The 26,063-nt window shown below is 47.0% G+C and overlaps 1 protein-coding gene across 9 annotated transcripts in view; it reads left to right on the top strand.

The window, feature by feature from the left end:
* The window catches only part of CADPS (calcium dependent secretion activator), a 227,458-nt gene that overhangs the window by 84,355 nt on the left and 117,040 nt on the right, over positions 1-26,063 (top strand). For all 9 annotated transcript variants that reach the window (XM_075714588.1, XM_075714587.1, XM_075714586.1 and 6 more), the window contains exons 4-6: positions 2,343-2,423; positions 6,797-7,033; positions 9,296-9,417. In XM_075714588.1, the coding sequence (XP_075570703.1) occupies positions 2,343-2,423; positions 6,797-7,033; positions 9,296-9,417 (440 nt within the window). The remainder of the gene's footprint in view (positions 1-2,342; positions 2,424-6,796; positions 7,034-9,295; positions 9,418-26,063) is intronic.

Below are 26,063 nucleotides of genomic sequence, written 5' to 3'. Positions count from 1 at the left end.
TTTTTATTGTTTCCTTTAAATACCAGGTTACCTGGCTTGGCATCACTAATTTATCTCGGGAAGCACAGCCCTGAAAAGCAATACCTTACCCACTCGACTACAACCAAGGAGGCTGCCTAGGATGCTTGTTGCCTCTTAAGAAAAATAATCTTCTGCAGTCAGATCTTTCCTTGTGCATGGTTTTTGACACCTGTAGCATCACTGGAAAACATCTGCAAAATCAAGATAGTGCAGAAAGTGTGTGGCAGTTTGCTGCCTCATTAACATACTGCAAAAGCAGCTCTCCTCCACAGCAGCATCCTTGATTTCTAAATTTAGCGTATGAGTTATTTTGGGTAGTGTGTGATTAACCTCAATTACTGTAGCTCAGATGGAATTCAAATAATGCCCCCTCTTTCAGAGTTGCAAAGAAATGGAAATCTGGGACTGTACATTTCCTACCCTTAATGAAGCAGCTCTGAGAGATGCTTGCACATCGGTGGAGGTCACTTGTGTGATGCATTTATTCATGGAGAAATTAATGGGGGCAGCTGATCCCGAAAGGTGCTGCTGGTCCATGGCTCTGTACTGGTTTTGGGATCAGGAATATAAAGATGAAGACAGCAGGTTATGTGGTGCAGCCGGTGTGAATGAAACCTGGGTGGCCACAGCAGAGATCACTGAAGCTTCAGTGGATTTGGGTCACAGTCAGGACCCTTTGTAGTTTTCCTGCTTGTATTAAATCAGTAACAGAGGCTTTCAGAAAGGAGTCAAAAATGTACTTTCCCTCAGCCTCAGTCGTAATGAATGTCAGCTCTCTGGAAAGTCATCGGTGGTGAAGCAATATGCAAACACACGCCTGCACGCATGCAGGTGTGCTCGTGTAGAGGGAAGATGCAGGATGTGCAGGCAGACGGCTGAGAAGATGCCGTGGAAAGCGGTGAGTCTGGGGAAAGCAGCATGTTTCAGCCCATCCAGGGAGCGCGAACGGACGAGCTCGTCCTTCGTCAGGCTGAGAATCGAAACTTTTGTTGTCTCTGTAGCGGTAACTTTCCAGACTGCACTGCACCAGCTGCGCCTTTCTTCTGTCAAGCAGTTTGTCTCCAGAGGAAGATAAAACCCAGGGAGGTGGTTAGCGCAAGCCCAAGCCGGTGAATAAAACTCATTTATGTGTAGCAGTCAGCGGGAGAGCTGACCTACGGCGGCTTGCTGGTGGGCAGAAGGGGCTGATACTTTGCAAACGAAGGCGGCGTTTGGATGGAGGAGCCAGCCCTCCTGTCTGAAGTCATGTTTGCATGAAGAGGTGAAACAAAACCGTGAGGTTTTGCCCCAGGCTGAGCTTGGCTTTGTGCCTCGTGGGTGGAGCGATGCCGTGACCACCGTGCTGCCGCACGTTTCCAGCCTTGTGCTGTGGCCAGAATGACCCCAAAGGAGTCTAAAGCGTGGTTAGAGTCTGGAAGGCAGCTCTAAAATTGCCACCTCATTACAGCAGCTATGGACTTCTTCGGGGGCTAGTTTGATTTTGTGCTTTTTTGTTGTTTTGTAATTTATGTCCATGTTTTCCCACTAAAAATATCAGATCTGCCCCGAGTCCTTCCGATGGGAAACTGCTCACAGCAGTCACCGTGCCTCCTCCATGTGTGCTGTAATTGCTTGCTTAACTGGCAGAAACAACATTTTACTCTCAGAAGACATTTCAGGGCCAGGCAGGCCACTGAACCACAGGGCTGTGGGCAGCATATTGCAAAAAAAAAAAAGGAGAAGATCTCTGCTGAAGGCAGCAGGAAATCTGACTGCACGAATCGGGTGGTAGCACAGGGATGCAGCAATATGGGGAAAAGGGAAAGAAAATAAGCAAATGTTATTGCTGTGCATTTCTGCTGAGCCGCCTTCTGTCTTTTTCTGGGTGGCAAGCAGGGGCAGGGGGTGTTTGGCTTGGCGATCTGGAGCTGCTGTGTGTCCTGCCCCAGTGCAGGGGCCTATGGCTTCCCAAGCGCCAGCAAAGCGATAGCCTCTGGAGGGCACCCTGCTTTTCAGGGGTTCAGATAGTCGCCAGTGAGGCTTGCTGCCAGACTGGCTCGCAGGGCAAAGTGGGTGTAAGACCTCAGGGTGAGGATGCTCAGCCCCCGGAGGCAGCTGGGCAGGCATCAAAACAGGGTCTGCACAGTTCCCTGGTTGTGTCCGTCTGGGGACCCAGTAAACATTTTGTGTGTCCATCGTGCGGGGCTCTGACCCAGAGCGGGGCTCATCAGCACTCCCTCTATGCTATACTTAATTGTAATACAGATGGTCAGCCTGAAGGACATGTAAAGGTGCTGCGTTGGTTAATTTTTCACCTTGATTTGCTTTTTGTTTTTATACAGCTGGACAACCCAGATGAGCAAGCAGCACAGATCAGACGCGAGTTAGATGGACGTCTTCAAATGGCAGAGCAAATTGCCAAGGTAAAAAAAGAAGTCTTCTGTATTAACCAGCTCTTCATACTCTTCGTATAGAAGCACAAAAGTACTTTGAAGAAGCCCCCAGGTCCTGTCCTTTCCTCACAGGTTTCTTCTCCCAGTAGTCACCAGTTAAAAATGTGCAGATTTTTAACGGCAAACAAAGGAATAAGTACAGATGAAGCTGTTGTGATGTGCATTTCTTGGAATGTCCTGATGAGCTGGGACAGTTTAGGTCCCTGTAAAATCCCTTACGGATCCTCAGCAGTGGGGAAGAAATTGTCCTGAAGTGCTCCAGCTAGATCTGCAAGTGCACATCTAAGCCCTCTTTGTCAAACTTAGGTGCTGGGCAATAATGTGGGTGATGGAATGTAAAAAGGAGCCAGGAATTGCCCTAAAGGGGTTTGTGCTGTTCGCTGGGCTGCTGGGAGCCACAGTTCCCTGCCTGTAGGCAGGTGCCGCCTCAGTAAAGGTACTTCAGATGTGCTGTCCCAACCATGTTCACACTTTGCATGAGAGCAGGCAGGCTAGCATTGCACCGTGCGGACACCGCTGCTGTCCGGTGCAGCAGACACGGGACCTCAAAACAGTTTTCCTAACCAAGCACTCAGCTAAACTCCCCAGAGACCCTTCTGTAAGGAGGCACCTCCCTAGGAGCAAATCACACCCTCACACAGCGCAGATTTACGTGGCTTCCGATGGACCGTAGATGGAGAGAAACCCTGGATCCTGTTGACATCAGTCTGGCCGAGATTTTATCCTTGCCTCTAATCAGATGCTCTGAGTCACAGATGAAGCCCCAGTGGGGCTGAAGTCATTGGGAATGATCTATCCGTCTGTTCTGGATAATCAAGAAACCATTACTAGAAAGAGAAGAAAAAGGTCTAATCAGGGAGACGTAGCTCAGGCTAGGGACCTGCCTTTCAGCAGCAGCCCTCCTGGCACTGAGCTGTGCCAAATGGTGGGGTTGTATGAGAAAGGTAATACCAGAGCTGTTTGCGACCACACTGAGATCCCTGGGTGTGAAAAGCAGAGCCCGTTCATTTACGGTCGGGCCTTAGCAAGGATGCCGGTAGCACCTGCGCAGTTACTCCTCACTAACGCTTCTGTTAAACAGCTACTGCTGTTGTGTCTTCGGGGAGGGAGGTTCTGGTTTTCCCCACTTCACTGATAAAAATAGTAAGGTGGCCAAGGACCATGTGGCCGAACGATGGCACAGCAAAGCAGCAAACCGACTGCAGCTCCTTTGTTCAGCATTTGGCCCTTTGCCATTTTATTGTGAAGAAAACCTACAGTATTTTTTATTTGCGGCAAAATGTAAGCCCTTGCGCAAAGCGCTGCTGCTCTGGTTCCGAGATGAGTAGCCAGGCACTGGGTGCCAGAATGATATTGCCTGGTTTCCGTGTTTCATTTTCTCTTTATGGCATGTGGGACAACAATATGCATGGTTCAGTAGCAGCCAGCAGAGGCTGCAGCTTCATGAATTATTTTTTGCAAACGAGAATTTGCCATTTCCATTCCTTCCCCAAGGATGCTGAAAACAAACCATGCCACTGCTGGCCCTGTGAGAGACAGTCAGGGGAAGGTCCTCAACGTAACCTGACATTTCCCTGTTCAACCTTCAAAATACAGCTGTGCAGCTTGGGGGGTGGTTTAGAGTAAAAGCGACTTACCTGTGATCCAGTTGGCAGGTATTGATATTTAATCTCCTTCACATTACTGCTGCAGGCCTTCTCTCCAGAATGTCATATTCTACCAGCACCTGCCTACAAGAAACCTTGTTCTTTCAGACCCATGAATGCCATCTTTTGGAGGCATCCAAATGACCTTTTGAATCCCTCTCTGTATTCTCCTTTCTGGGCAAGGCTACTTTCCCTCTAGCATAGGGCAGATTCACAGTTCAGCTCAATGAAAGGATAGCATTTCCAATTTTATCTCTAGTTTGCAGCTTTTAATGCAGATTTGCTGCACAGGGAGACTTACTGTGCTCATGAAACCAGCCCTGAGGTGGCCGTCTTGGAGATTCCATGCTGAAGGCAAATTAACGTCTCATTAATAAATTAAGTAATTCACACTAGGACATTTGTACTTCAGAGGCAACGAAGGCTGCGGAGTCTAACGGGACCTGGGATCGCAGTGCTGCAGGACTGGTGGCTCTGCAAGCCCTCGTCTGACCTGTCGTGTGACCCTGAACAAGTCACCATGCGTGCCAGCTTTCCTAGTGACCAGGTCCTGCATCTGGGTACCAGGGCACAGCTCTGGGTCTTCTCACCTCCTCGTGTGCCCAGGAGAGCGCAGCTCAGCACAGCACCGGTGCAGCGTTAGGCAGAGTCCCCCGCTGAGCCTGACTCCATCAAAGCACGTAAAGCCAGCCTTGGAGCCAGCCAGCTTGAGGATCACACTCAAAGTCAAGCAGGTGTTTTAAAGCTGAATCTGGACAGGCTTTTCACTCTGCATGTTGTCCTTTTCCAGCAGCTAAATGTGAGCAGCATTTCAGCTGAGAGCTTAGTGATGCCAAGGCAGAGGGGTACATTTTTCTCTGAAGTAGCAACTGCTCTGCTGTCCTGTGGTGCCTTTCCCCCCACCCAGTCACCTGGCCTCAAGGGCAAGGAGGAGCATGTGTAGGGGCAACTAAAGGAGACCTTGGGGTGACACCAGAACAGTATGTCCATCTGGGGCTGGACCCGCTTTGCTTCAGCCTGCTGGACTGGTCATTCCTTGCAGTCTCTTAATTCTGCTTCTCTCCATGCTTGTCCCCATTTCTGGTCCTCTCCCTGCTCCAATTGCATGTGGAGGTGACTAGCATCCTTTCTTGCTGTTGTCTGCATCCCTTGATTGTGTCTTCCTCTAGGCTTCCCCCAGCTCTACCTCCAGTCCGATGGGTAACTTGGGACCACACCTGCATCTCTGCATTTCCATCATCAGACCCAGTCCCAGTTAAATTGTTACGCATCGCTTCAAACTACCTGGTTTTAGCCTTAGTATGAGAAGTTGCTGCTGGCACACAGTGAAATGTCTCAGTCCTTGCTGCACTTCTGAAGAGGTTTGTGGGGGCAGTGCCAAAATTGCAGTGCCTGGAGAGCTGGATAGCAGCAGGGTGAAAAAGCAATAATATTTGAACATCATCGCTTCAGCAGTAGTTCTCAAAATCTACAAAACAGTTGTGTTTTTTTTCCTAGGGGTGGCTTGCAACTTCTATAATGCATAGACAATAAACCAGACTGATTGGGTAGTTTATCTTACGCCAGGTCTAATTTACCTGAGGGAATTGCTTCTGAAGATTGAGACTGGAAACAGAAGACTATATTTTAACTGCTTGGTGTGAGTGCTGCTGGGAGCTTGTAGTGGGTAAGCTGTTGAGGACTGATGCAAACACTAGTGCAGCAGAGTACTTTTTCAGCAGCCCGATGACAGCCTTCTAGAAGAAACACGACCTTGTTTTCTTTTCTAGCATACATTTTACAAACTGCTTTTTACAATATTATGAATTGCCACTAAGATACTTTACACATCAGCCTCAAGTTCCCTGGCTGCAGATGCTGCCTCGCTGTTGTACGCCTTGCACAGTCTCTCGTAACCCACTGAGAGATGTTCAAATCCTGAGCAGATTCGGGGCGTGGGCAGAGTTGTCAGGAGATGTAGGGCTCAGGCTAGTGATCCTAATGGAGCTGGAGCATGGGCAGCAGTTCAAAGCTGAGAAGACACTTCGGGGCACATCACATTTTGCTCTCATTGTCAGCTTTGGTTTTAACGTTTAAGTGTCCTGTTTCCAACAAGCAGCATTGGAGGGTCTCACAGTGGAAGGTTGTCTTGTTGGAGGAAGACATGGGTCCTGGAAAGTAGTGGAAAGGGTGTTTTACCCCTTCTTCTGGTTGGGACCACACATTCCTGCCCTCACATTGCTGATTTTCCCTCCTTGGGCTCCTTTCACACCTAGAAAACTAATGGAGCAACTGCTCAGAAGTGTTTTAAAAAGAGGTGGCACATCTGGGAGACTGGAAAACAAGTCCCTGTCAGCATCCTTTGAATCATTAGTAAACTGCTGTCAATCACAAAGTTCAGCTGAGATCAGGCCTGGAGTGTTTATAATTGTGAATACATATATATGAAGGCGGCCATTTGCAGATAGAAAAATGAATGAAATGCAAGTGCATGCAAGAAACAGTAAAGTTGGATAAGTACCAAGTAGTAATTCTATGGGAAGCTCACAGTAACGGTTCTACATTACACAGGGGGAAACTGTAATTTGTCATCTGGTTTGTGGGAGTTCCCTGCTCGCAAACCTCTCTGCAGATGCTCCTGGGGGATTCTGCCGGTGCAACAAGTGGTTGCTGATTGTCACCGCAGTTCATTCTGTTGTTTTTGTTTCCAAATCCAAGGAGCGCAAGTTCCCGAAGTTTGTGTCCAAAGAAATGGAAAACATGTACATTGAGGAGCTGAAGTCATCTGTCAATCTCCTGATGGCAAACTTAGAGAGCATGCCTGTGTCTAAAGGAGGCTCCGAGTTCAAGCTGCAGAAGCTGAAGCGCAGTCACAACACCTCAATAATTGACATGGGAGAAGAAAACGAGAACCAGCTGTCCAAGTCAGACGTTGTGTTGTCGTTCTCTCTGGAGGTAAGCTTCACGCACACGACAGTGTGCAACGTTTGTGGGAATAGAAATCACAGCAGCTGACTTCTGCTCCGTTCAAAGTTACGTTAGGTGGAGAGAGTTCAGTAGAAGTCACTTTCTGATCTCCATGAGGAATGGCTCCTCTCTGAGTTGCCAGAAGCTTTGCCTGTGGTCAAACACTGTGTCCTTTCTGGTGTCTCACTGTCTTGTTGGAACAAACCGTGTGAGATAAACCGTCCGGCATTTCCTGATGATGTATATCAAATGGCTCAGAAATGGGCATTGTTGACTGACCTCTTCATGTGGCTTGTTACCGAGCCTGTATTGTCCCCGAAACCAGTACAAAAATGCAACACCATGAATGTCAGCGTGTTTAATTATTGACAGTTAGTGGTGTATTTCCCTGCAAGCCTTGCTTCCTCTTTGGCGAATTGTTAAAAATTGCTGGGGTTTGAATGCACCCAACAGACTGACTTGCAGTTTGTGTGGAAATACTGTGTATTGCTGGCTTGCTCTTTGCTTTGTGTTGAACACTGACTTTCTACTCAGTGCTTTGTCAAGCAGTTTGTCTGTACAGCCCAGGGAAAGGCTGGGTGCTGCAGGGGCCCTGCCATTACCTCCAACACAGGCTGTCTCAGTCCTGGAAGCAGTGTTGCTGCAGTAGCTGTTTTCAGCCAACTTAACTGTTCTGTGCAAACATATTTGCGGTCTAGGCAAGACATTTACTCCAAGCGGTCATCAGCACAGCCATACAGAATTGGTGTTGTCTGTCAGTGAGTGGGTTTATGTTACATTGCCAAAACAAGTACCAGGATGGGGTCAAAAATGTAGGATGCAGAAAAATCAGAAAATTCTATTTTTGTGTAGTTTCCTGTTTATTTCTCTTCCTAAGGGGTCTCTTGTTATATATATCACGCCAATGCAAAACTTAATGACGCTGGTTGTCCAGTCTAAGAGTTTAACTCATTGGATGCCTGCAACCATCTTTATAATATTCAGTTCAGTCTTATTTTAAAATAGGACTATGAACCCAGAGATGGTGCCTTCAACAGCAACATCAAATAAAACCTGACTTCTAAGCGTTCCCGTATGGAGGAGCAGGGAACTATCACAAAGCAGTAGACCTCTGTGTTGGAAAAGCCTGTGCAGCGTGTCTAGCCATGGGTAAAGGGACTCGCCTTTACAACGGGATGTCTCAGACACTTTGCTCCAGCTGAACCCCATCTGGTGGGAAGCAGAAGCTCAGTGAAGCACTGACTTCAGGAGCTGGCAGGTCTGTGCATGACTCTGCATGAAACACTTGCTGCAAGAGAGCTTTTGCCGAAAATGTGTGCTCATCGGAGGGTCTGCAGAGATCTGTGGGCCAGGGAAGGGATCCTTAACGCAAGGACAGATCAGAAGACCTGAGGAGAGGAATTTTAAACCCCTGTGTATGTACTTCATAGGTAGCTGTAATAAAACACAAACAGAAACTCCCACCGTGTTTCTTGTAGAAATGTTTAAAGGTATGCGGTTAACAGGACTAATCACCTTTCAAAAAAAAAAAAAGGTAATTACCTGCAAGACACTTAGATGGTGACTTCTTAATAAGAAAGATGCAGAAACACTTTTTACCAGGGCCTGTAGTGACAGCACAAGGGGCAACAGTTTTAAACTGAAAGAGGGTAGATTTAGATTGTAAGGAAGAAAATGTTTACAATGAGGGGGGGTGAGACATTGGAATGGGTTTCCCAGAGAGGTTGTGGATGCCTCATCCCTGGAATTGTTCAAGGTCAGGTTGGACGGGGCTCTGAGCAACCTGATCTACTGAAAGATGTCCCTGCCCATGGCAGGGGGGTTGGGCTAGATGGTCTTCAAAACTCAAACGCAAACCATTCTATGATTAATCTTGAAAACAGGCTTTTGGCACAAGCTGAGTAGCTGTGTGCTTTTTTTCTGGATTTCACATATTAAGGCACTTTTAGGTGGGGCAGGACCATGTCTGTGAGGCTCATCTCCTGAAGCTTGGTACAGCCTTGGGCACCCAAGGGATCCAACCTAGCCTCTGTGCAGCCGGAGGGAGACCTCCTGGTCTCCATACAGACCTCGCTGACTGCCACAGTCCCTGCTCAGCCTGGCCAGTGCCACCGTCCCTGCCCACCTGCCACCAGGAACATCCAGCAGCACATGGAGGACCCCAGCGCTGGCTGACCCCATGGGTTCAGCAGCCAGAGCGAGATCTAAAGGAGGCTGCTCCTCTTACACTTCTCTTTCTTTGCCCTGCAGGTTGTCATCATGGAGGTGCAGGGTCTGAAGTCGCTGGCCCCCAACCGCATTGTGTACTGTACCATGGAAGTCGAAGGTGGGGAGAAGCTGCAGACTGACCAGGCTGAAGCCTCAAAACCAACGTAAGTCTTGCTTTGCCTTTTGCACTCTCCACCACGCTCTCCTCTGCACCATCTCTCTGCTGCTGAGTCTTTGCGGATAGCTCTGGCTCCTGCATGGTGAGGCGAGAGGGGACTCTGAGAAGCAGAGGAGAAACGTGGCCTTCCACGTATGCAGAGCATCGTCGTGCAACTAAGAATGGCCCATAAGCCTTGATTGAGAAAAAAAAGTGTTAATAACAGGCTTACGTCTCTTGTAGCCATAGAGACATAAATTTGTGCCTATATGTAAGTACTTTGCTAAATAGGGGTGTAGTTAAGCATGTGCTTAGATAAATACTGGTCTGAGTGTCCATCTGAACCAGCGCCATCAGGTGTAGGTACATAAGCTCATCCTCACTATCAGGGTTTCAGCAAGAAAGGGAGACAGCTGGCAGGGATGTGCTCCAGCAGCCACAGCCAGAGGTGGAAGAGAAGAGCTGGGGAAAGCTTCAAGTCACACAGTTAAAGCATTATCTGAGGCCATTCTGCCCTGGTCCAGTTCAAGGGCAGAGTCTTGTTCTGTCGTCTTTGACCTAGTCCCCAAATCCCCAGTGCTGACCCCGTACTTCTTGTTGTAAGCCTGCTATTAGTGATTGATCTTTGTTAATTTGGGAGAAAATGATGAATAGCTTATTTCCTTTCCGATTTGTGGGATTAGTTAACTTCAAACCCTATCTGTATGGATTTGAGGCAGTTTTCCTCTGGTTCTCTGCGGAGATTTCACACTTAAATGAAATTCTCAGTATGCCTTCTCACAGTGGAGAATTGCCGAGGTGATATGAAGCCTCCTCCAGCGGTGGGAAGCAGTGCAGGAGGGGATGCTGTTGGGATATTCCCTCTCTGTTCCTATATCCCATTCCCTCCAAGTGACTGGTCCCCAGCAGCATTTCACCAGGAGCTTCCCAGGCTTGTGGAAGGAGAGCCAAGAACACCCGGCGCATTACATGTGAGTGCACGAACACTGCAGGCAAATAGTTCAAGGCCAGCTGATGCAGGCAGGAGGAGAGCAGAGCTGAAGGCACTCTGCCTTCCCCGGGTGGTTGTCCTCCCATGGAGGTGCAGAAAGTGCTGATGCCTTGCACCCTGCGCTGTACTGGAAGAGCAGGAATCTGCAGTAAGCGGTTTAAAAACAATATTCCCAATCAGGGAAAGTGCTGCAGCCTGGCTTACTTTTCAAAACACTTTGAAGTCTGCTTCAGAGAAGGGAGTGGGAGAGCAGTGCTTGGGAGAAAATTTCCATAAGAACCTGCAGTTGTCACTATTTTAGGTATTTTTGTTGCTTCAGTGGAGAAAGTTGGGCTCTATTTAGGGGAAATTACTACTACCCATACTGAAAAGCACACTTCTGCTGGGTTATGTGCACTTACTTAGCTTGGTCTGTTCATCCCGCTTCTGCTCAAAGGGTCTGTCCTTCCTTATGCAAACCTTCCTGCTGTCAGCCATAGGACTGTTTATACAAGTGTTGTTTTGAAAATAAGGGCTGCAGGAGTGAGCTCTTTAATTGAGTAGGTCTTTTTATCGTAATGAAATGTACAGTGTCTGGGCATTAAGCCATCAGCCCTCAGGAAAATGCAGCCGATGCTGAATGCTGCGGCGTGATATGAGTTATGCAAGTCCATCACACTCATCCTCTCTCTGCACTGGCTTCCTGTAGACGTGTGAGTCAGGCTTGAAGTCTCCTGGTTTGCTCCCATCACTTGGTCTGGTATCTACGGAAAAGCCTTAGGAGGGGAGTAGGTTTGACAGTTGCATTCCTTGAGGGTCTTGGGACTTTTTACTTCCAAAACCAAAGACCACCCAAGCCAAGGCTCCAGAATTACCTTCCACAGAAAACAGAGACCATCACAGAAACCTCATCCTATTTTCTTCACTGCATTAGAAATGCTGCTTTCACCTTGCTTCCCCTGCCAGACACAACAGCCCAGACAGAGAAAATCAAAGCCTTATGAAAGCAATTTACTGCACTTACATTCTCCTCTTCAGAAGAGGAGGAGAGAATGAACCAGGTGTGATGTGTTTGTCATGTTGCTTGATACAGGACCTGAAGGCCCTCAGCTACTCCGGTGATGAGGGCAGTAATAGAAACAGCTCAGAGAAGTCTTCGGTGCATTTTTGAGCTATGCTGCCTTGCAGATAAAAGATCCGTGGCCAGCCAAAACAGCCTTCTGGAGTGTCTCTCTAGATGCCGACGTCACTCTCACCGAGGTCATTCACACCGTGTTTGCCTGTGTACTTTTTATCATAAGCAAAGCACTCATTGATAACGGAGCTAGATCAGCAAAAGCATGCTGGACTGACTGCTCTCCAGGGGAGCTCGCTCCCCAGGCACCCCAGGTTTTGTGTGCTTTGGCAGGGGTTGCTGCCTGGCCTGGGGGTGAGGAGCACGCTGCGGGGACTTGGAGTCTCAGCACTATGAAAGTGTAAATACTGAAGCAGGTTACCCCCGTACATCGCAAAACTTCTCTATCTCAGAGGCTCAAAAAATAGAAATGCAGGTTAAGTGCCTGTACTCAGAAGATGCGTTGAATACAGTTCTGGAAACAGGCAGTATTTTCTCAGATTAAACTGTAACTCTTGAAACTGCCTGAAATTCAGTTTTGCCATCATCTGGAGGCTCTATAGGCTACAAAAGACTAAATTTCTCACATCAGGGGAAAAAAAATATATTTGAACAGTAAGATTCACCAGAAGATTTCCCTTTTTTATGACAGCCCTATGTCCTGGGGAGGTGGGGAGTATCATGGGGCCAGGTGACCTGTAGGACATCTTTTTACCTAAGAATGACTCGTGGAGTTGTTCGCTGTATTCTCACGTGTCCTTGAAATGCCAGCCCTCAGCTAAAACACCCAGGCCACAGCACACTGGTGGCAGTGGCTGCTCGTCAGCTCCATGCTGTGCCAGGGGTGCTAACCTGGGCTCTGCACCCCTAACAGAAAAAGATAATTTCCCAGCCAGGGAAGGATTTCCAAAAGCGCTGCTCTAGGTCTGACGGATTCACCTTTAGTCTTCCCTGGTGCAAAACCACCAGTTTTTGTAAATAAGATGTTTGAAAGCATCTTAGTGACTTTGGAGCTTGAATCCTGTTTGTAGATCTTGAAAGAGGCAGGGCAGCAGCAAGGTTAGCAGCCACGTGTACCAAGCGATCAGATGAGTCGTGTGTGAGGAGTGTGGCTCTTGGGACGGCAGTAATCCTGGTCTTCTGTTTCTTCTCAGGCTCCATGTTGGATTCCTAATATTTTAAGCCCAATCCCTTCATGTGAGGATTATCTGCCTCAGCACGGGTACAGAGGATGGCACAGCACTAGAGAAAGCCAGACCTGAAATAGCAAGGGTTATTTCAGATCAGGCTTGCAGTGTATTATTAGTAGTGCTTTTAATAAGTTGTGTAAGAAAAAGCCTTTGTATTATGCCCTGACCTGCAGATGTCTCTACAAAATATCCCAGATCCCAGTGTGAGTGGGATTTTGCTGCTTTTCACGCTGGAATTGTATTCTTGCAGGTCTTTGAGGGTTTTATGCCACTCCTCTTCCCTGCATGTTGTCCTGGTGTCTGCCCTCTGCAACACACAGAGTGAGGTGGCTCTGCACATCTCCAACCCTGCCCTTCCAGGAGCTGCATTAGTAATGCTGCTGTTTGCACGGCCTGAAAACAAGGTTGCCAAGTGCTCTGGGAATAGCACAAAAGGTCCAGCCACAACACCCCTGTCCTACGGTGTCTAAAGAGGCTGCTAGATATATTTAAAGTCACCTGTGCTTCTAGCAGTGCTGATGGGCTGTACCAGTGATTTCGTCTTCTTATCATACTGCCTTTTTCTGATGTGAGCAGAACAAAAGAAAACAAAGAGATCCAAACAACAGCAAGATCCTACATGCCTTGTAAATAAATGCTGTATATTCACCTGGATGTATTTTAGCATGCAGATAAGTCTCCTTCTCCCTTGGCTCACAGTAGTGAGAATCGGATGCCTTGAACTCAGCTGAACCATGTGGGTTAAAAGCAGTAAATAACTGGGTGGAGGTGAATCTGGCCAGCCTGCCTGGGCATTTTGGCATGCCCAGGAAGGGACAGAGGTGTGGGCTGCTCCTCTGACTCTGGAGTTGCCTTCATTTGGGGGTTAAATATCCCTCCTTGCAGAGCAGCCTCTCCAGGACTAGTGCAAGGGTCATGCAGTAGCTCAGAGTATGAGAAGTGAGGATGGAGGTTACTATTTTTGAAGGAGAAAAGATCACTCTTTATTGCCTGGGTTTTTTTTCCATGTGGTTTTCTTAAGCATGTGCTGTAGGGCAGTGCTGGAGAGAGGACACTCAATGGGTCTCATCTCACTCCATGTCGCTTCTTACGTTGTTTGTCATGACCAAGAGCTTGGACCTCATGCCCTCTCCAGAAATTCACTCTTGATAAAGTAATGTCTTTGGTAAACTTTTAAGCCTCTCCATCTCTGTTCCCTTAGCCACTGTGCTAGGAGGCAGGGGTGCCCTGTTTTATCTTTGTGCTTGCTCCTGATGCTCCTCCCTGATTTGCTTTCAAGGTGCTCTCACAGCTCAGCTGCTTATCTCTGCTGTGACAGGCTGCCCTTGTTTGGATCCCTACACCAAACCCTCCAAGCTTATTGCTTGACTAGAGTCTTCATTTGCAATTGGTGTGCTGCATCCAGCAGAGCCCTCTGCCTGACCGTGAAGAGGGACAGGAATGCCACAGCATCCTTCCTCAGTGCCGTTTGGTGACTGTGATCTTCTGGGAGATGGGCACCGAGCAGCAAAGGGAGAAGCCCTGCAGGAAGGGAGGCTGGCGAGCAGGGATGCCCTCTCTCTCTTCGCAGAAGGGGAAAATCTGGTCTTTTCATTCAGAAATCCCTTGCCTCAGGCCCTGGAGTTTGAAGTGATGCTCAGTGGCTTTGCACAGAGTAGGAGCATGCTAAGAGCATTTTGTTGCAGTCAGTGTTTTGCTGTCACGGTTAGTTGGGAGATGTGAATACTTCCCTGTGGTAAAATGAGAAAGGTCCTTTGGAGATGTATAAATTACAAATGTTCTGTACGCTGTAGGACAAATCTAACTCCACTAAACTAAAGGGTTTTACACTGATGCGAGTGAGAGCAGAGTTTAGCCCATAATTCATGTTGTGTATCCCTCAGTACGGCTGTTGGTGCCGTGCCTGGGTAGGTCTTTTCCAGACATGTGTGGATCTGCAGTCCAGGAGGCTGGCCACCGCTCAGCATTGCTGTCCCGGCTGCTGTGACAGCCCTGCGGGCTCTGCAGACAGGCAGGACAATCAGCCGCTTTAGACTTCCCAGCATCAGCTGGGTGCTCCGAGCCCGTGCTGAACTCAGATCTGTTCCTGTGTTGCAGAGGTATCACACCATGGCAAAGCTCAGGCAGAAGACCTGTGTGGCTACACAGTTTTAAGCAGTCATTCGTATTTAGATTTGCATTCCTAGCTAAGCCCTGTGTAAGCAAAATTCATGATGCTGGGTAAAAAGCAAAGCAAAAGGGAATTTTAGGAGAAAGCTACTTTTTTTTTTTGCTTTTTTTTTTCCTCTTCCTTCTTCTAGTTGGCTTCAGCATTAAATATAAGCTGTCTTAATTACCCAGACTGATTGGCTTGCCTTTCCAGTTGCATGATTTTGTTTCAAAGCTGTGCAGATGTTTACAGCTCTTTTTCCTTAGGAAACCTCCAGGAGCCTTATGAATGTGTCAAAGTAGGTGACTGAGCCCTGTGTACAGCTAACATCAGACACCGTCACTCCTGAGGTACAGCCCTTGTCCCTGGGGAGAGGATCTGAGCAGAGGGTCAGTCTGCCCCAAGGCATCTGTTGGGAAAACGTCTTCCAGGAGAGATCTTCAGCTTTAGTCTCTGCGAGCATGAGATGTGGATGCTCTGAGCCCATGATGCTGCCAGGCTAAGAGAAGAGGTGGCAATGACAGGGACAGGAACTTCAGGGGAGCTGCTTTTAGCCCCTCTGTCTAGGCCTGAGAGGTACAAAGTGGTGTCCAAATCCCCTACACAAGATTTCTTCGGTTACAGCTATTTAGCACAGCTAGGAGCCAGTTTTCCAATGAGACTGTGCACAGCTTTGCACCTGAAGGGTTCTGCTGTTAGTTCAGTTTGACCTGCTCTTCAAATCCCCTTTTGTGCGTGTGGTAGTATTTCCATAATGCTCCTGAGATTTATGCTGTGACATTCCTATTTTTGAAAGTGGAGGCTGTGGCCAAGTCGTTAAGCACAGCAAAAGATGCACTAAAAAGTTATTGCCCAGGTGCAAGCGTGTGATCTATTACAGGAAGTCTTCACACAAGTGGTTTAGTGGCCTTTTTAATTAGAAATTCAGATCATCTTCTGATGCTTCCTCGTAGCTGCTCTGCAGGAGTGGCTCTATAAAAAAATCTGCTTTAGATTAAGCAGCTGAATTTTTCCCCAGAATAAAGGCAAGGCCCCATAAGGATTCCTTTACCCTGAGTATCAGTCAGACGGCCGCAGTGCCGTGGTGCAGCCTCCTGGACAGCAGTGTGACAGTCTGCTGGGATTGCAGATGGTGATCCCAGGTATGGTCCTACTCCTAAAGGTCTCATGTGCAGTCCCTCCTCTCTCCTGTTCTACAAATGTTACACTAGAAACTGTGTTGAAGAATAATGAAGGCTTGTTTCTATAGACTTACCTCTTGTAGCTGGGTTCTCTGGTATCAAGTAAGTGCAAGCTCTGGCTGTTTTCCCTGACCTTTAGGGCAGACATAGCATCTTTCACAGATGAACGCCTCTCTTTTCTTGCCAGCTGTCTAATTTCTTGAGTGTTCCTATGCACTTGGGAATTATGTATTCCTGTGATAGTGCATACATTCAAATTTAAGTATTCCAGAAGGTGTGATGATGCCCACGGCGATTTTCATCGACACCCGTCTGCTTCATCACTCCTATGCATGCAACCTTAAGATGGGATAGTAAAGGCCAAAAGGACACTGAAATGAGACTGAGATTCAGTGATCTGAAATAGTGCTAAATTAAGAGACGGACTGCAAAACAGAAGTCCTGGGATACACTCAGTCTCCTTGTTTAATGCTCATGGTTGGTGTTTTAAAAAAAATTAAGCCATGCCTTAGTACAAGTTCTGCACATCGCTCGCCAAGGGAAAGGCAGGGGATGAGACACGTGAAAAGTGCTCAATAGTTGGTTTATTTATTAAGTGCTATGTACAAGTAGTGCACATTGTTATTTAATGAGGGGTATTGCTATTGCTGGTTGCAAAGCAGCATAGAGAGATAGAGAGCGTTCTTTAAAGAATTGGTACTGTGCCTACTCCTGCCTGGACAGAGCTCTGGAAAAGGGAATGGTTTAATGGGAAGGCCAACCTTGACAGTGATTTCTCAACATTTTAGTTGTCCTTTCCATGAAATGAAGGTAGAGAGGCCTGTTGCCTTTGTGAATGTGCTATGTCTCCCAATGAACAGCAGCACTACGTGTGAAAGCACTTAAAGGGAGCTTTGTACTGTTGTCAGTACATGGGCAAAGAGGACAAGGCATGCTCGTGGAGAGAGAAGCTTGCGAATGTGGAGTGCAGAGAGGCACGGCAGTGTTTTCTTGAACCCCTTCCAGACCAACTCTAAGGTGTTTCAGATTGAAAAAGTCCGTGAAAGGCAGGACAGAGCACGCAGGAGTGTCTTGCCCAGCTCACCGGTCTTTCACACCTTTGCCAAAAGGCCTTTAGGCAAATAAAGCTGAGAGCATCTGCAGCAACTCCGGCTCCATGGCTTAGAGAAGGTGAGAAGGGGGATTCCAACAGCTGCCCACAGCCACTGCAGCTGCAGGATCCATCAGGATGTGGGAAGAGGGCTGACCAGCCCCCGATGGGTGCTGAAGGAAGGATGGAGTCCTGCAAGTTGGGGGTGCCGAACCCTGCAGTCCTTGTCAGCCAGAGATGCAAAATGAATGTCTCTGGACAGATCTCCCGTGGAAACAAAGGACGTAGTGTTAGCTTATTTGCTCTAGCTCTTCTCAGTGGCTGTGTGTCCCTGGGCCAGTGGCTGGCTCAGTCCTTACTTTGGGTTTCCTATCCATGAATCTAGGGCAATGCTTCTATTTCACAGCAGAGAAAATGCTCATGACAGAGATGGCTGGGTGGGCATCATCTGCTGGAAGTGCCCACTCATCTCCACTGACCCAGGAGATGCCAGGACGACTTTGCTTCTAGCCATCAGAAGACGGGCAAGACAAACCCCATCCCAAGTGTCTGGCTGGATCTGGGCTTCCTGTCCTGGGTCCTGGCTCAGAAGAATATAGGACAGCAAAAATGTGAGTGGTGGCACAACAACAAGAGACGGTCTCACACCTCTTGTTCCTCTCTCCAGCTGATTTTGGAAGGTTACCTTGCACCATTTTCTGCTCTGTTTACATTTAGGAAATATTTCACTGCTCTCCTCTACTGAATTCTATAAAGGAGGGTCTAGGCTATATTGGCGCAAAACCAGTAACTGGTATTTTCAGGCAGAGGATTTCTGTCTCCTTTTTCATGGTCTGTGCTTGTGAGACACCAAGGTTCTGTAAAGCTAGCAGTGCATGGCCTTACTAAGTCTAAATCATAACCAGGCCTTAACTAGCTGCAGTCCTTTGCAGTTGTGTTTTCTTCCAGGGTGACAAGATTTGATAGAAGTGATCAACCACGTCGGAATTAAATAATCATTCTGTGAAATGAGCAGCTCTGCGGCTGGTTCACTGGAGCATCTTTGGCTAAAGGAAACTTTGATTAGCGTGTGCGTGGCATTGCAGTCACCTTATACAAGTGGTAACAACCACAGATAGTAAATGCACATAGACCATTTCATGAATGAAACTCTTTAACTTGTGCTGTATCCAAAGCTGATGTACTGATAAAGCACATACACTAGGCAGCCCTTGTAAAAGCAATTATTCTTTCAGACCTCCCAGTAAAATGTTGCTGGGCTTACATTTCCATTTCCTCCTGCTGAGCTTTTCTCCTCTAATTGTAATACCATAGTATTAAGCGAGAGCACAGGGCATTTGAAAAGCGGTCGTCATTTAAATCACGCTAAGTAATCACGCTACTTATTTTCCCTGGTAATACCCTGAAGATTGTGGTGAATAGCATTGCCATCAATTCTCATCCATACCAGCCGCCGCATTTCTGCAGTAAATCACAGCCTGGGGTGAAGCAGGCTGGGAGGAGCGTGTGGTCCTGAGCGCAGGAGGTGAGGCTGGGCCGGATGCAGGCATGGCAGAGGGACATCTCTGGGGCAGGAATGCCATCTCGTGGCCGCAAATAGCTATTATGTGATTAGATCTATCTCTCATCCCTTCTTACAACTTCCCTATCACACTTCCTCTGTGTATCAGCTATGCTTAGGAAACACTTCATGCTGAAATCAAGCCCTGCATTTTCTGTATAGCAAAGATCATCCTTTTTTTGGGTTCCTAAAGCTGTGCTGTCGGCCTCAGCAGCTCCTCTTGGCTGCGATGCCCTGGCAGCCGAGTGACATGGTGCTGGCACGGGAACGGGGTCTGCGGGGACTGCTTGTGAGCCACAAGCAGATCAAGAGCAGACCTTCACAGGTTTTGCTTTGCTGCAGTCTCCGTCAGCTTTGCCCTATTCCTTTTACACCTTGCACACTCAGACGCAGATGTGATGCTCTCCTAGACATATTTCTCTCTCAGCCGGCAGTCGTAGTGTTGCCGTAGCCAGTTTGAGGATGTGGGAGTTGCAGCTCCTGGAGGGAGAGATGGTGCTTTTTATCAGCTGTCTGGTACTGCTGGCTGCATGATGTTAACCAAGATGGTGTCTGCGTGCATGACACTTACATCTTGTCTCAGAGCTGTGGGAACAAAAAATGGATGGTCTGTGAAATGCTGGAGGTTGGAAGACATCCTTAGCTGCTGCTAGGAGGCATCCAGTCCTTAGGGACATGCTGTCTCTGCTCACCTTTTGGATAACACCATAATGCTTTCTGCTGTGGTGTTTTTTGGTAAATGAACACCCTTTTTGTAAGCAAAAGAATTACTAACAGTGCTTTTTTTTTTTTTTTTTTTTTAGCAGAGGGTGTGTTATATGCTCAGCAGGAATTAGGACATCATGGGAAATGATGGATTCACTCAGAGAGCCCTTGGGTTATCCCATCAGAGCAGATGTCAGTGCTCCATGCAAGGACATGGCCTCACTCGGTGTTACATAGCTCCAGGGGAAGGCAGGTACAGCCACCGCTGCCGGCCAGCACCTCCGAGTGTCCGGGGATGCTGACTGCATGGTAGCTGCATCGGTAGAAGCAGGTTTTACCATCGTTATAAAGTCTGTGCAGGAAAGTCTAGGAGGAATCAAATCTGTTTGTGCTGTCACTCCCACTTCAACTCAGCTTCTTCCGAGGGGATGGGACTGAAAGGCTGTTCTGTCAGCAGAAAGGGAGAAGAGGAAACAAATGTGAACAAAAATAAGCCGCGTTGTCAATCTGTGTCTGATCACTTTGGTTATCCTGCTCTGAAGGTGAGTAAACACATTGAACTCTTACCGTGGGAGGAATCCCAGAGGAGACTCAGCGGCTCTTGGGAATCAAGCTGTGTTACGGATGCAAACCGTTCTCAATCAGTTTCTACAGGCAGAATGGAAAGGTACCTTTCTTAGCACCTGAATTGTATTTCCTAGCCTAGGACATTTTTGCACAAGCACAAATATAGAAGGTTCTCTGCGTCTGTATACATCCTTTGAGATTTCCATTTCAGGTCTTTTTTGCACGCCTCCAGCAGTCACCTCCAGCATCACTCTAGCAGTGGAAAGACAGGGTCACTTTTAGGGCAGGCTTCATTTCATCTGCCTGCTGCCTCTAAATTGGTATGAGGCAAATTAAGGCCTAACTTCAGTCTGTTAATTAGATCTCTCCCTTTTAGAATAGCAGGAGCCCAAGGCAGGTGACGTGGGCACATGTACGTGGTAGTACAGTCCCCTGAATTTGGGTTTTTCCGCAATTGTGATGTGTGTCATGTCTTGGCATCCTCTCCTGCTAGCTAAAGATCAAATCCTTTCCTTGGAGCCATAGTTTCATCTGAGGCTCTCTGTGGCATGTAAAATCCAAACTCAGTCCCACAGAAACACCAAATGGATTAAATGACCTGCTTTTTGCCAGTGGATGGCTGCTGCTGGTGGAAGAACCGACACCTCCCATACTTCATCCACAGTGTGATGCACTCGCTGAACGCTGCAGAGCAGGCAGCACGCGCTTTCTTCTTTGTTTGGTGTCTTTACACCCTGGATTTTTTTCTGACTACATAGTTGTTTCTCTTTCAATAATGATATATCTTAAGAAGGTGTATCACCCACTGGGTTATGTTTCTTAGAAGAAGTCAACTGACCTTAATCGAGGTTTGTAGTCCTACTGCAAAAAGTTGCAAACCAGTTTGGAACTGTCCCCAGCCCAGCATCCCCAAACTGGCTGTGGTTTATGGGCACTACCCCATTGAAACAGAGTTGTGTGTGAACATGCACCCCACGGGTCTCTAGATGTGTGACCCAGCCTGTGTGGTTTTTTGCAGAGCTTAAAAAAAAGCCTGAATTCTTCTGTTATCTTTGGGTTTTTTCAAATCCCAAAGACACAAACCAAAAACCTATTATCCATTGCCATTAACTACGAGAGTTGCAAAAAATACGTATTTTCCCAAAGGCTTTGGGATATCCTACTTCTTTTTATTACTGCTTTGTGACACAGCTGGTGCAGGTGTGAGCACCTGCCTCCACCGCGTGTCGTGGACACGTCCGTGCTGCCGCATCCCCTGCCGGTTCAGTGCCTCACCAGCACTGCTCCTGAAGAGGAGGGAGCTGTCTTCTCTTCCAGCGTCTGCTTGTGAAGGGCTCAGCACATGGGCAGCATTGTCTCATTTACGTCGTTCTTAGAAGTTCACAAATACCCCTTTCTGAAAATGAAACGAGCATTTTCATCCCGGTGGAATTAATGCCACCCCTGCATCAGGTTTTGTTGTTGAGCTGAGTAAGTCTGTGCGTGCTCCATTATCATGAACTGCAGCCTCAGGGTATGGGTAAGGGAAGTTCGGAAAGATGACTGATAACCGTAATCTTGGTTGTCGACCTCTGTTTTGTGTTTTTGAATGGCTGGTACATAACAATATATACCAAAAAGCTTTCAATATATATACTTTATATATATGTTATATATATATATAACAAAAAGCTTTCCTGCATGCTTCTTCACGTACAGTTAACTGGTAAACACATTTAAAAACTGTTTATTTTCCTTCTTGCTGGTATCTCAATAAATATATGAAAACGAAATGCATCTTAACATCACATTAGAGAAACAAGTGTAGCCAACCTCATCAGCTGTGCCAAGGTAGGTTAGCTGGGTGTCTGGTGTGCTGCTTCTCTAACTTTGTTTTTCCCAGTGCTTGGGCTTTGGGCATACATGATTTAGGGCCCAAGATTTAAGGCTGCTCCCTGGAAAGGTCTCTTCTGGCATGGGAGGAGTGGCTGAAGAAAGAAAACCATCATTTGTTAGGCAGGATTTCTGGAAGAACTAAATCAAGACTGTACATAGCATTTCAGTCTCCCAGTGGTGAGGTGGGATCGGAGCTCTCCATCCCCAGAGTGGGATCCAGCTCCAGCAGGCACCACAGCCAGGCACCATGGTAAGCCAAGAAGCTAAGGCTGATTAAAAGCATCACACCCAGACAAGGTGAAGCAGTGACCCAGCAAAAGGGGGCTTCGCTGGCACGTATTTCCTCAAAAAACAGGCAGTGTCTATCAGGCTGCTGTCTGTGCCGCCCTCTTGATGGGCGTCCCTCCACCAGCCAGCTTGCTTTGGACACCAAACTATGAATACACCGGGAGGGACATAGACACACTGGTGTGCGTGCCAGGAGAGAAGAGGTGAGGGATGTGGATGAAGAGAAGTGCGTGAAGCACAACCCTTTGCTGCCTACAGCAGCAGCGCACGAGGGAGGCAACTGGTCATTGCATTCATGGGATTCATTCGGATCCCATTCTGGCAGCAAAGGACGGCAAGTGAGGATAAGCTGGCCTTGCAAATTTTGTCTTAGACATGGTCACGTGTATTGGAGGTCTTTCAGATGGACTGCCCTACCCCCGTACGCAGGGCACTGGGTGCTGGTTTAGGTGGCTGTGCCCCTGCGGGGATGGAGGCAACTGCACGCCGTGTTCTGCATTCCCAAGGACGTGCTCCTGGCCTGGGAGGGGACAGGCATTGCTGCTGATTCGCTTAAGCTTGAAAAACGATACTGAGCAGTAGTTCAATACACCAGTGCAAATCTGGCCAACATGCAGGAATATTATTCTGCAAGACTTTTTTACTTAAGCAGTAAACTTGTTGGAACAAGGCAGAAGGGCAGTATATCCTGGAGAGAGGTGCCGTGTCCCAGGATACTGCTGTGTACGTCGAGCGTAATGCACACCTGGAGTGAACCCACCGAGGGAAGAGAGTAGCTCTCCTTTAATACACGTTTTTACATTTATTTTCTGCTTTTTTCATCTTTATTCTATGCAAGCTGGCAAGCAAACCCGTTTCAATAAATATATCTGGAGAGGGAGAAACGGTGTCCTCTGGCAGTTTTGAAGCCCATTAAAACTGCTCATAGATCATGTTTAAATGTCAGCTCCGTCAAAAGCACATCACTCTCCAGCTGCTCCCATGTTGGCCTACTGGCAGGCCGAGCTGGTTAGCAGGGCTGATTTATGGCCCAGCAATATAATTCAGTTGCGCTTGTTCATTATTTACAGAAATCACAGGAATCGATGTTCTGGCCAGATCAAGTTACAAAAGCAATGATAGAAGAAGGGTTACTGTTTCAAATTAGGCAGGGGCTAAGCCAACTTGCTGGAGACCACAGTACGTGAATGAAAGAATTTAACGCATTCTCCTGGGTACTAACATGTATGTTCACCTTTGGGAAGGTCATGGGTACTAAAGTTTCACTTAGAGGAACTTACACACACGAGGTGAATAGAAATGATTAAATGAACATCTCTCAAGGACAGCTGAGGAAATTGTAGATTAGACCACCTACGTGGGATATCGTGCAGATAAACAGCTGGCAATGTGAGGAGACTAGGTGGTCTTACTTGCTTTGTCCATAAGTGGGAAGGGCTGAGTAGCATCAACCTGAAGGTTTGCCAGAAGATCGCCAGCGTGTTGCTTGAAACAGCTGACGGCAGCTTGGTCCGAGCAGCCCGGCACCTGCATCGGCAGTGGCATCGCTTTTCCTCTATGTGCCCATCAGGACAGTGCCTGTGAGAGCTCCCAAATGCTCCTGAAATCAGACAGGTAGGCCCATCCTCCAAGTGCTCCCCGTTAGACGAGCCCATGGAGGTAGTGGGGAACAAGGGTGACCTTCCTTCCTTGTCGTCTACTCATGCTCTCTGGGTGCGTGTCATTTTATGTTTCATTCAGGAAAAAATCCCAGCGCTTTAGGCTGTTTGGTTAGTAACTGTGATGGCACCTCTGGGTGAATCCATAGACACAAAGTCTGCAGTTATGATCTACTTATTTTGCTTGTAAAAGGTAAAACAAGGGCCAGCATTTCTCAAGTTAGCACCTGGGGTGTATCTCATCCTCCTGCTTTTTGCAGCCAGAAGAGTTTAGCTACTCATCCTAAATTTGATGCCTAACTAGAAACCCTGGAGATGCAAGTAGATCCTATGGATATCACTGGAGCAGCACAGATGCTATAAATAGGGCGATAATTCTAGCAAAGTCCTTATGCATGGCAGCATTTCTTGGCCAGCTCCCAGCTTTGGGATACGCTGGGCAATAAGAAAAGCTGGGCTGAGGGTTTCAGGAGGGATTCAGACAGTTAATGTGGTCCTAACTGAGAAAGTACTGTCAGGATTTTTCTGCTTGTATCCTTTTCTCTGCTGTGTATATATATCCTTTTGGCCAGAATGACATTATTTGTCCTCGTTTGCAGATGTATTATTGCTCTGAAGTGTAAGCATGAGCTCTGTGATATGGCAACAAGATAGCGTAGCTATTTCATGAGAAGATTTGTCCAGAACAGGTCCCAAGGCACTTTCCCAACAAATAAACTCCTGCAGTGATAACCTGCTTAATTATTAAATATGGAAATTAAACTGTTACATTGTTAGTCCCTCAGAAGATCCTAATACCTAACTACTGTCCAGAGCTAATTTTCTGAACAATAATTTAATACACAGCACAGATAAACTGCGTACTTAGATTGAATACAAATGATGTTTCAGTGACATGAAATATGGCCTTATGCTGAGCATCACTATGGCAACTAATGACATCACCGCAGGCTTCAACCTGCACAAAACCCAACTTCTGAGGGTCTCTATTTGTTGGCATGGATCTTTTCAGGGCTTTTGGGGGTATGAATATGTAAGCACCACAGTGTTGTCAAGGGTTTGCTATGTATGTTTACTGTCATTTGAAACATTTATTCCCTTTGTGGTTAATGTTGTTCTCATGAAGGAAACCTAATGAAAATTGCTGTTTGTATTTGGTTAGTAACATTTGTTGATAACATATGGTCTGGGAATGCTTCAGCAAATAAGAGCTTTTTAATAGTAAACAGAGATATGAGTTCTATAAAGCAGATGCTGTCAAAATACACAGTGTAAGGTTGGATATTTTCTTACTTTTGCCTCTTACCCAAAGCAAGATTATCTTCCTACTTTCCCTGCTGGTGACAATGCAGGTTTTTTAAGAGATAAAACATAACCTGTGACCTGAAGCTGCACTTAGAAAATAAGGTTGTTTCTTGGTTCTTATGCTTGAAACGTTTATTAGGTAGCTGATGGTTCACACATTAAAAACATATAATATTGGGGATCTGACTGGACCTGTAGTGCGTAGATAATTTATGCCAAACCTCTGCTCCCTGGCACTGGTCGCAGTTTGATGCATCGTCATGAAAGATGAAACATGTGGAACAGTGACACTGGGAGAGAAAACTTAAGGGCAAAGCTGATGAAGAAACTGAGTTCATTAATCAGCTCGGTGCTGAACACGCTCATCTGCTAAGCTCAGTTGGACAAGATTTGCTCAGAGTAGAACAAAACGTAGAACCACACTCTTTGGGCACAGGAAGGAGTAAATTATTTTTCCCAATAACTTTCCAAATGCAAAACGTGCTGTTTGATATTTATGTTTGAAGAACATCTAGTCACTGGACCACATGTCATCAGAGCCTTTTCCTAGTCATTTCAAGAGAACTACCTTTCTTCAGCAGAGGATCTAGTTTGAGATCAGTGTAAAATGAGAAAGTGTCATTAATAGCGTGGAAGTGGTTAGTGAGATATGGTATAATCTCTCATCCGACTTGCAGTGTTTTAGGTTGCAGTGTGTGTTCCTCATGGCATGCTCTTGTACAAGAAAAAGCACCTTGTCTGTGGTTATTCTTCAAGTTTGCTTGCACACTTTGCATGAGTTTTGAAGTGTGATGAATTTTCAGGGTCTCTGGGAAGAACATAGAAATCTAGCTTACAATGAATTGTAAAAAAAGACAAAGAGAACAAAAAAAAAGAAAAAAGAGCAGTATTTGTCTGCTAGTTTCATGTTGGGCCTCTGCATTGGATGTTTGGGAGCATCCTCCTTGCGATGGTGCACTGTGCCCCAGTCCTCCCTCTGCCCTTCATCTTTGGCTAAGCT

Source organism: Pelecanus crispus, chromosome 7, assembly GCF_030463565.1.
Source record: "Pelecanus crispus isolate bPelCri1 chromosome 7, bPelCri1.pri, whole genome shotgun sequence".
Classification (NCBI taxonomy): Eukaryota; Metazoa; Chordata; class Aves; order Pelecaniformes; family Pelecanidae; genus Pelecanus; species Pelecanus crispus.
This window is presented reverse-complemented; position numbering and strand designations above follow the sequence as displayed.